We start from the raw sequence: 10,781 nt of genomic DNA on the forward strand, positions 1-10,781 counted from the left end.
GAAGAGCAGCAGCTTCACTACTCTACCAGGAACCTCCTCAACACAGAAAAGCCCCAAGCCCTGACAGCACCTGGCTGTGTCCTCTGAGCAGGGCAATGGAAACCACATGGAAACCCCAGGGGAAATAGCAGGGACAGTGGGGTGCTAGGGCAGGAGTTTATCAGGGACTGCATGAGTCAGAGACAAGAGTCAGTGTGTGAAGGCACTCCCCTTTCTCCCCCGTAACCCCCTCCCCATTCTCACAATGATGTGCTTTTGGCTTCCCCCAGCTACAACATTGCAACTTTTTATTCCAGTCAGGGCTTCAGGAAAAGTAACCAACAACCAACCCTGAACCCCGAAGTTGCACAATACACATCTGTCACCTCCATACCCCACCATGGTCCTTCCCCCATCCCCAGGGAGCTCTCTCCAACAGGAGTCAAACATGGTTCCTAGGACATTGCACCAACAGGACACTTCTTTGAGCTAACAGCCCCATGGCACAGCCTCAGCTTCCCAGGGTAGGAAAGCAACTGCTCGTTGTTTGAAAGGCTGATGACACATTCTGCGGATGCAACCAAGGGCAGGAAACCCCCTCCAAACACTGCTTCAGGGATGCAGATGAAAAGCCAAGCATGTGAAGCCTTTGCCAGGACAGGACAGGACATCTGTAGCCTTAAACGCTGCCCCAGCCTGGGCAGAGCAGTGCTGCAGTGGAGTCCTCACCCCCTGGCACTGATCAGTCCCATGCACTAGTTTGTGTTACAGCAGAGTGCAAGGAGGCTTGGACAGTCCCACAGGATTCCTGTTTATTTCCTTACTCCACTCTGCAGCCAACTCACCACCAGCAAGGGAAGGGTCGGAAAGCAGGCAGGGCACATCTCTCCCCTTGTCCCCAAGCAGAGCCACAGCGTGCCTGTCACAGGATGTACCAGGCTGCAGCTCCTGCTGCCATGGCCATGCAGGCTGCCAGCACCAGCTGCACCAGGGGCTGCCTGGCCAGGCCCACGGCAGCGTGGAAGGGGCAGCCGGGGCTTGCCGTGCCTGCAGACACAGAAAGCACCGTTAGCACTGCCAGTCCTGTGCCACACGCCCGTGGCAGCCCCTCAGTGCCACCACCTACCCACTTTGTCTGCATAGTAAGGGCATTTGCGGATGTCTCCTTTTCCATCATGGACTGGAAAGCCTCCGTCTTGGGCTTCTTCTGCCAGCGACCTGCCAATCTTGTCCAGCTCATCAAACACCTGCAAGTGGTCACAGTGAGCACATGAAGCAGGCAGAGCCAGGCAGCTCTCAGCCAGACCCCTGCAATCACCTGGGGAACAGGCAAGCACCACTCCTGCTTCCCTGTCCCCAGACACCTTTCGGGGCATCCACTGCAGGGAAGGGGTGGCACCTGGCACATGGTGCAGCTCCAGGAAGGCACAGCCCATCCCAAGAGCATTCACAGTCAGAGCCAAGAGCAAGGCAGCACCACCCTGCTGCTCACTTCCCAGCCTGCTGTGGGTGGGAGTGTGGGGCAACATGCTCTCCCCTCCCTGCTGCAGACCCTCGGAGGCTCCCAGCTCCTGCAGTGGTCAGGCAGCCCCTCGCGCTGCCATGGGATTCCATAAGGATCCTGCCAAAGGAGCCAACCACACCTCACCATGTTTGGCCAGTTTAAATCACACTGACCTGCTACAAACACAAGATTAAAACTTCCATCCAGTAGCTAAATCTGTGTTCATCCCCTGGGGCAAACAGCAGCTCAGTCAGGTTTGATGAGAGGCAAATGCTATGGGAGGAACAGGAGGCTCCAGACAATTTTGACCATAGGGCAACAAGTCAGACCTGAGATGGGAGATGAATTGTCACCAGGGTGGTGCAGCACATTCAAACTGTTTGAAGCTGTCTTGGCACAAGAGCTTTCTCCCCTCACTTTCACAGCCACACAGCCTGTGGGAATCTTCAAGTCATATTAATTTTGCCTTAATCAAAGCACTTGGCTGGGGTGTTGGAGAATGGGAGGAATTCCAGCCTGAAGCTAGTGAAAGAGCTAGTTCAACTAGAATCCCAACCCCTCGAGGAGGGACCTGTGGTGGTCTCAGCCCCAGACCAGTGGCTGGGTGAGTGATGTGACTGAATTAACCTGGGCCACACCTAAAAGCAGCAGCACCTACTCACACAGGAGATCCAAGGGATTTGTTTAGTACCTGCATGTTAAATCTGAAGGCTTTGTTGGCCTCTTCCACAATCCTTTCCTTCGTGTTCTTGTCCAAGTCCAAAGCATTCATTCGTGCTCTGTAAAGCTGCTTGAACTTCTGTGCATTGGAAATGTTGTCAAACGTGTAGAATTGGATCCCTTCCTCAGTACTGGGCAACTTCAGGGCTCTCTGGGCTACCTTCTTCAGCACCTGGCCACCTGAGAGGTCCCCCATGTAGCGTGTGTAAGCATGAGCCACCAGCAGCTCTGGCTCGTGTTGTCCCACATGATGAATTCTGTCCACATATTGCTGAGTTGCCTCTGAACACTGGATCTTCTCTTTCCAGTCTTCCCCATAGAAATATTTGAGGTCTTTGGCCAAAGCTTCTCTCCGGTGGAGCTCTACGGGGAAATACAGAGGAGCAAAGACTGGGTTGTCCTTGTTGCGATCCATCTCCTCTTCCAGAGCAGAGTAGGTGAAGTAAAGGGCCACGGTGGCCAGCTACGGACAGAGCACAGCTCATGTGAGAAGCTACTCACTAGATGGGCACAACTCATCCTCATGGCTACTCCTGCCTATGTGGAATTGGGGTAAACAAGAGCAAACCCCCAGGCCCAGCACAAACCCAGCCTGTACAAGGCAGGCACTGCTTGAAGGAGCAAAGTCGCTGCTCTACCCACCACCATAGCACTCCCAAGACTGTGGGGTTCTGCCTTGGAGTCTGCATCAGTCACTGGGTGCATCAAAGAGATGAGGAGCAGAGCAACACCCACCTTGAAGAGCTCCTTCTTGATGCGGCCCTTGAGGAAGTCCTTGACAAACTGAGTGTTCTCCGCGCGGTCGTGCGATTCCTTCGTCCCCTCCTTCAGCAGCTCCGAAAGGTCCATGGGGCTGCAGGCAGACAGGAGAGCTCCTTTCACCCCACTGCCTCTCGCAGCAATGAGTTTATCCCTTCTGTGTTTGGAGGGCTCCCCCACCATCTACCATCCCAGTTTAGAGAATGTACCAGGTGGGACCCTCAGGCCACCCGTGGGTTGAGCTGGCACCTGCTGGAGGAAGCAGCAGGGTGGCAGCAGCCCATGTGCAGCCAGACCTCCCACTCCAGGAGGACTGGGGCTTACCAGGGGCTCTGGCCAAGGATGCTGAGGCAACTGCCAAGGACCTGCTGATCCCTGCACACTCTGACTTTTGCTTCTCATCCATGTGAGCCCAACAACGCTACACAAAGAAGCTTTGAGTATATGGGGAGCAACAATCAGGGCAGGCTAAAGGGTATGGGGGCCTTGGTGGTATCTTCTGCCAGAGAAGAAAAAAGGCTCAGGTAGGTTTCCCAACTTGGATATCAACTGTTGGTGAACAGATGAGAGCTGAATAGCAAAACAGGGCAAGAACATCCTTAAAAAGTTTATTTCTGCTGCATTACACTGGTTTTTCAAGTTTCCATAAGGTGTCTTGTTTTAAAAAAGACCCAAAACATTAACATCTATGATTTTAGAGTACAGGCACTGCACCTACCTGGACACAGAATGAACTGGGTTAGAAAAGGCGTTTGAGATCACCAAGTCCAACCTATGACCTAACACCTCCTCATCAACTAAACCACTGCACTGAGTGCCACATCCAGGCTGTTCTCAAACACATCCAGGGACAGTGACCCCACCACCTCCTGGGCAGACAATTCCAGTGCCCAGTCACTCTTTCAGTGAGGAACTTTCTTCTGTCATCTAATCTAAACTTCCCCTGGTGCAGTTTAAGGATGTGTCCTCTCATCCATTCTGTCAGTGGTTGCCTGGGAGGAGACTGACCCCCACCTGGCTAAGCCAGCTTTCAGTACAGAATCAGGACACTGGTACAGTGTCAACACACACACTCACTCAAATCATGCCAAAGTGCACCTGACAGTTTTTATCACTAGTTTGCTACAGCTACCACACTGGTGTTAGCTCTAAGAGAGACTTTGAACACTCCAGACCCAGCAGAGCCAGCAAACATTGACTTCTCATGAAGCTGAGCCTATCAAGGCAAACAAGTTGACCAGCCTGTCTCGGTCTTCTAGGAAGCACCCTAGTCCCACTTCCTGTTTTCCAAGTCTGAAGCTGTAGCTTTTAGAACATGTATGTTAATTTGTTTTTTAAAGTAACCTCCTAGAAAATGTCGTTGCCTAGACCTGGGTATTCTGTAAAGGCAAGAGCTCACCAGAGCAGAGTTCACTTCTAGAGTCAGTTTTCAAAACAAGAAGCCTGCCCAGAAAGCCATGGAAAACTGGCTCCCCTTGGTCAGGAAGACACAAACACAGCTGCCAAATAGTCAAAGTGTTTCTGAAATGTGACTTTCATAGTAGAGACTAAAAAAACAACTGTTGTCACCCCTGCCAGATCACTCGTTCCCATCCCTTCCACCCTTACAGTACAGTTTGACTAAAGATTTCACAGCACATGTATTTGATTGATCACTTATTGGGGTCCCTCACTTCTTTCAGATGAGAAGAATCAGTCCTTTACCTGAACATCTCTTGCCTTGCCCAAGGCTGTGTCAGTGTCATTGTGTAGGACAGAACTCACCTGACAGCACCATCTTCTATTTCCTCATAGTGCAAAATGTCTTCCTCTCCCCCCACCGGGCTCTCCAGGGCTGATGGCATTGTGGTGACTGCTGGGGATCAGTCTGAAAAGCAAAATCAGAGAGGGGTTTTCAGGGGAAGCTGCCTTAGCAAAGGGATGGGTGTGAAACACTGAACAGTCCAACCAGGAGTTCTCTGAGCAGCCCCACTAGGCAGGGCAGTGAGGAGCAGCCTCTGGCTGTTTCCACCTCACACCAGGCACTTCCAAGGATGTAGATTTGCCTGTTCAGTTCAGCCACTTCAGGTGAACCTCAACACTGACACCCAGTTAAAAACACTAAATACAGCAGCCTACATTCCATTCCCCCCTTCAGGATGGCTCCTGGCTGAAGAGGAGACCTCCATGCTGGGAATCTGCACTGGACTTGTGAGCAGGCTGCTTTCCCCTGGTGCTACCAAATATTTCCCCCAATGTCACACTCTGAGCAGAGTTACTGTAAGACCCTCTCCTTCACTCAAGAGGAAGAAGAAGCTACATTTCCACACCAGTACAAAGCTCCCCTGGAAGTAAGCAATAGTGAATTAGGCCAGCTGAGCTCTGAGGTCAGGCAGCTCACAGGAGAAACAAGAACATTCCCTGTGACAGAATAGAGCACGATGAAATTCCAAAGCAGGGGCAGATTTCACTGCTCTGCCTTTCCTGGGCCACTGTCTAAGCAGAGTGAGCTGCAGACAGCTCCTGCTCCCACTCACACCCTCCTCTCCTGCCCGCCAGAATTTACTTCAAATCCCATAAGTAACTGGGTTTCCCCTCATTTGCAAAAGGAAATAAAATCTCCTTGGATGTAACAGGACACACAAGCCTTATCCAGGAGCAGGAACAACACACACCTGGATTACACTGGCTGGGCACAGAAATCCAAGCACCTCATTTATAAAATGGACCAGTAATCAGCTTTGTGCAGAGCAACACCACCACCACCTTTCAGGCAGCCTCGGGAGAGGAGCAAGGAGCCAAGCTGATGCTGGCCCCTCAGAAAGCACTCACCAAGGGAACGATCCTGCTGCTTCCCACTGCAGTTCAGCCCTCCTTGCTGGGCTGCATCCATGGACTCACTGCTCAGCCCACGGCTGGGGACTGGGAGAGCCAACAAGCAGCTGCCTGGAGCTGGTCAGCACAGGGCCAGCACTGGCACAGCAGCTCACCAAGCACACCAGTTAGAAATTAATTGCTCTCCAGCTCCTCACCCCAGAGTTTCTAAGCCCTGTTTCACAGCCACCCTCAGTGCTCTCCAACAAGGATCCAGGGCTGAGCCCATCCTCAGGTGCAGCACAAGGCTGCTCCCAGCTCAGGCACAGCACCTGGTCTGGGGGTTCATCACCAGGTGAAGGTTTCCCCTGTGATCACAGAATCTTTATGTTTCCTGGGACAGAACCCTCCCCAGGGGAAGACTGACCAAGTGCATTGTTTTGTGATGCCAGGAGCCCAGGCTGGGACAGAAGTCATTCAGGGTTATATAGGGTGGCAGCCCTACAATCTCACCCCACCCAAGATAAAGGGCAGGCCAGAAACCAGCTTCAGGTGCTGTGCTGTCTGTGTGATCACTCACCAGGCAGCTCGACTCAGGGACCCATCTTCACTCCTCACACAGCTTCGGAGTGGGGAAATGCCCACTGTGGGGAAGGGAACCAAAGCACAAAGGCAGATGAGCCAGCTGAGCTCAGCCAGGACCTGTCCTGGGCACAGGAGGAACAGCACACTCACCACCTGCCAATGTCACCAGGTATGTGACACCCTGCCTGCTCTGCTCATGGCAACCCAGGACCTTCTCAGGAGATGCAGATCCCAAAATGAAACTAGACAAACTAGCTCCAATTTATCCTATACTCCCAGAAAGCCAGAGCCCTGGAGGTGAGGTGTGCTGTCTCCACATGCCTGAAACAGCCACCTGTACAACGCAGCAGGTGAGAGCAGAGCTGCAGAGCACTTGAGCCGCATTCATCCCTTGGGAGAGGCCTGAAGGCTGACATCAAATCCAGCCCAAGGGAACACACCAGGTCAGACTTCAAAATCAGTGGTTAACAGCAGCAATGGCTCAAGGTTCCCCATGGCCAAAGGTGACCCTGAGATCATCACACTGCTCACTCATCAGAGCCTCCACTCCCACAGCCTGAGCATGCTCGTGTTCACACAGAGACCCTAGAGGGGTCCCAGAAGCCTCCACCCAACCCTGTTACTGGTGTTATGGAAGCACAGCTAATGAGAAAGGTGAATGACTGTCCCAGGAGCACAGTCTGCTGCTGGCAGCAGGGGTTACCATGCAAAAAGTCACTGAAGGCCCTGGGTGCATTCTCAGACTTGTGTTTCCCCTGGCATGTTTTACAGGGCTCAGCCTAAGTTCTTCTCTGTGGCACTGGTAACACCAGTCCCTGTAGCCCCAGGTGATGGCAGAACTCATGCAGGAAAATGTGGAAGCTGGAATTTTTCCCAATATAGTCTCTAGCACAGACACATCCCCAACAAGACAAGCCAGCACAAAGCCCGTCCTTCCCCGTGCTGGGTTACTGCACAACTGGGAGGAAATGCAGGCAGAGCCACTGTGTCTCATGCCACCACACAATGTTGCTTTTACTCAAAAACTGGCAACTGCAAGCCCCAGTTTGTGGTCACAGCCTTGGTTTCTCTGCTCCTCTGAAAGGGGGCACGTCCCACACGCCAAGGAGGAGGCTCAGGCAGTGCCACCTCCTCTGCAGAGGCTGGAACACCACCTCATTTGCTGCAGGGAGCTCTGCTCAGCCAGGACCTGGCTGATGTTCAGGGTACCTCCCAGTGCCCAGACAGAGCCTGCCTGGGAGCAATCCAACAGCTACCACTTGGGATATGGAGAGTGGGGAGGAGGTGTGCTACAGGACACCTCAGCATTCCAAACATTTCTGTCCCAATGATAGTGTTCAAACCCCCTAAGAAAACACCTCCACCTCATCTTGATGTGTGCAGTTTGTCCCTACACACATCTCCTCACCAAGCTGCACACCCCAGATGTACAGCTGTTCTTCTCAGGGTAGGAAAACATTTAATCCAAATAATCACAAGCCACTTGAAGGAAGAAGACTCTGCTGCTGCAGGGAAGGAGGAGTGGAAGCCCTAGATTTGCTTGGGCACACTGGGAGAAGTCTGGTAACCCACAGGCAGTACAGAGTTCATATCTGCAGTTTAATTTGCATGCAACTGCAAGGCATTTCCCCACACACAGAACTCAGAGTGTGGTTGGATCTACCATCACTTCTGTGGGAACAAACCTCAGAACCCCAGGCCTAAAGGCTTGAAGAATCATCCCAGAGGTTACCTGGCAATCCCAGCAGGAGAGATTCTCATCTCCATCTCCTTCTGGAGAAACATTTGGCACTGGCTAATGCTAGAAATAGATCCTCATGGACTAAATTACCATATTATCTGATCCCAGGTAAGTTAAAGACTCCACCTGGACACAGCCTAAATTTAGGCAGCAATTCAAGTCCCAGACACTTGTAGTGTGCCCACACAAATGCTACTTCTGTCTTCTAGAGCTGCAGCCCAGCACCTCAACAAACCGACCAAAGGAAGCTCCCGGTGACCTCAAAGACCTTGTCGAGGTCTGCCCTGTGGTGGAGGCACTTGTGCCAGGCAGCTCATCAAGAACCTATTCTCTCACCCTGGCTATAGGAACGGACAAGGGGTAAGTCAAGGCTGGATGTGGGCTGAGAAAGAAAACATTGTGACAGACATACACAATTATAGCACGCAGTCTTTGTTCAGCAGAGAGCCAGTGCTTGCCCTGGCGGTCATGTCGGCTGTCAGCTGTGCCTGGGACGGGCCAAGCCGGGCCAGTGACAGGCACTTGGGGCTGCTATGTGCAATGCAGTGCTGTGTGTAGGTGCTGAGGCATGAACAGAACAATGGCCAATAATGGAAAAAGAGGAATAGCAAGAGGTCTTCGTTCTCCAAGTGCCTCCTGAGCTCTGGAAGACTAAGGAAATCCAAGCGGCCCCCGGCAGCACACAGCGCAGGGCTCCGGTTCCGGCAGCCCCAGGCGTCGCTCTCGAGCAGCCGTGCAAAGTCACTGCGGGCTCTGAGCACCCAGTGCCGGCACACAGCGCCGGGCGGGCGCTCGCTGGTGGGGATCCACGGCAGGAGCAGGGCGGGCTGAGAACAACCGGCACGGCGGGAGGCCAGCGCCGGGCCCCGCGGCTCGCGGCCGGGAGCTGTGGGCCCGAGCGGCCCGCTCAGCCCCGGGCCCCGGCGGGCCCCGGCGGGCAGCGGCGCGGAAACCGGCCCCGAGGCGGTCCGGGAGGACTTCCCGGCGGGAAGCGGGCAGAGCCCCGCGGGGCGAGCCCCGAGGGAGGGGAGGCCCGCGGGCCCGGCCGCTGCCATGGGGACGCGCCGCGCACTCACCGCTGCTGCCGCCGCCCTCAGCCCCGGCGAGAGACAAAACCCAGGCCCGGCGCGGCCGCGCGGCTTTATCGCTGAGGGGGCTCCAAGCGGCCAATCAGGAGCCGCGCACGGCGCGCGCCGGCGACCCGGGCTTCGCGCGAGGATCGTCCCCACTCCGGAGGCGGGCGGGGCGCGAGGCCGCGCACGCGCAGAAACCGCCGGTGGGTGGGGTCGCGTGGGGAGTCACGTGGTGTCCCTGACCCCGCCCCCCGCTCACCTGGCCAGCCCCGCCCAAGGCGGGCGGGCGGAGCGCGAACTCGCGCATGCGCAATCAGCGCTGTGCCCTGGCAACCGGAACCGGCGGCCGAGGGAAGATGGCGGCAGCGCTGTGGTACCGGCGGCTTCGTTGGCAGCTGCCATCTTCCCTGCAGGGCCGCGGGGACACACGGACAGCCAGCGAGGGGGCGAGGGCACCAGGCCTTGGACTTCTTTGGGCTGCTCCAGTCCGTGGGCTGAAGAAGGGAGCTCAGCCCCTCTGAACACGGATCAGCTTTTGTTGACTTTTTTGTTGCAGGCTCTGAGATAGTCCGTGTGTTTCACTCTAGTAATTGTCCACATGTGGGCAGAGTCATGAGCCTTCCTCTGAAATACACGAAGCGCATTCCACCATTTCAAAGCACGTCCTTTCTCTCCCAAGAGCTTTCCCTCCGAACACCACCAAGGCTTCGCAAGGGCTTCCCCCGGGCTGGGCCTGGCAAAGGGCTCGGGAGCCGCTGGGGAGAGGTGAGGGAGGGCTGGGGCAGGTGTGCCAGGCCGGGGGAGCCGCCAAGAGCCAGGAGGGTGTGGGGCGAGGGCTGAGAGCCCCGTGGGGAGCAGAGCTGGGCGGGCCCGAGCCCACTGGGGCTCCGGGGCAGAGGCAGAGTGGGGCCGAGCCCCTGGCCGGGCAGGAACGGGCCAGGCCGAGCCCCAGGGAGCCCGGCAGGGGCGGCCGGAGCTCCGCTGGCCACAGCCTCTGCCCAGAGCGGCTGGAGCTCCATTCGCTGCAGCCTCTGCCCGGAGCTCCACTCACCACAGCCTCTGCCAGGGCGGCCCGGCTGGGCCCGAGGCTCCCTGTGCAGGAGAGGCAAAGGCAGCGGCAGAGGGCTCAGCCCCCAGGGCCTGTGCCCCTTCCATGGGCTCCTGAGCTGCGCTGCAGGAGAAGAGCCAGAGCGCCTCTGCCTGTGCCCGGCCCTGCTGCCAGAGCTGCTGCAGCTGCTGCGGGAGAACCGGGCCCTGGCGAGGCGCTGCCGCCGCCACAGCTCCCGGCAGAGCCGGGGCCCAGAGGGAAGGGCTGAAGGCAGCCTGGCCCTCAGAAGAGGAGGAGACTCCACTTCTCGCCTCTCCTCTGACTCTCCAGCTCCAGCTCATCTCTGGGCTTGCTGGACATGGCAGGGAATGTATGACCAGTGCTGAGCCCGGGCACTGCGATATTCCCACTCATAGGGGTTAGGAACCCCTTTGTTATTAGGAAAAAGAGGTTTCCCTGAAGTCTTCTCCATCCACAGTTGAAGTTTTTCAGGCATAGACTTCCCTGTCATGTTCTCACCCCCTAGCTGAAGCTGGGAAGAGTAGTCTAGTTCAATAAAGCTCATGTTTTCTATACAAT

General features: G+C 55.6%; 1 protein-coding gene across 2 annotated transcripts; it reads right to left on the minus strand.

Moving 5' to 3' along the window:
- Positions 1-270: 270 nt before the first annotated feature.
- Positions 271-9,298, minus strand: HMOX2 (heme oxygenase 2). Of its 2 annotated transcripts, none has more exons than XM_072935475.1 (6): positions 9,158-9,298; positions 4,727-4,829; positions 2,939-3,056; positions 2,175-2,666; positions 1,110-1,226; positions 271-1,026 (listed from the first exon to the last, which is right to left on the minus strand). In XM_072935475.1, exons 2-6 carry the CDS (start codon positions 4,804-4,806, stop codon positions 745-747), a joined length of 1,089 nt encoding a protein of 362 aa, XP_072791576.1. In that variant the 5' UTR covers positions 4,807-4,829; positions 9,158-9,298; the 3' UTR covers positions 271-744.
- Between the last annotated feature and the right edge of the window lie 1,483 nt (positions 9,299-10,781).

The sequence above is a fragment of the Taeniopygia guttata genome, chromosome 14 (genome assembly GCF_048771995.1).
Source record: "Taeniopygia guttata chromosome 14, bTaeGut7.mat, whole genome shotgun sequence".
Taxonomy (NCBI): domain Eukaryota; kingdom Metazoa; phylum Chordata; class Aves; order Passeriformes; family Estrildidae; genus Taeniopygia; species Taeniopygia guttata.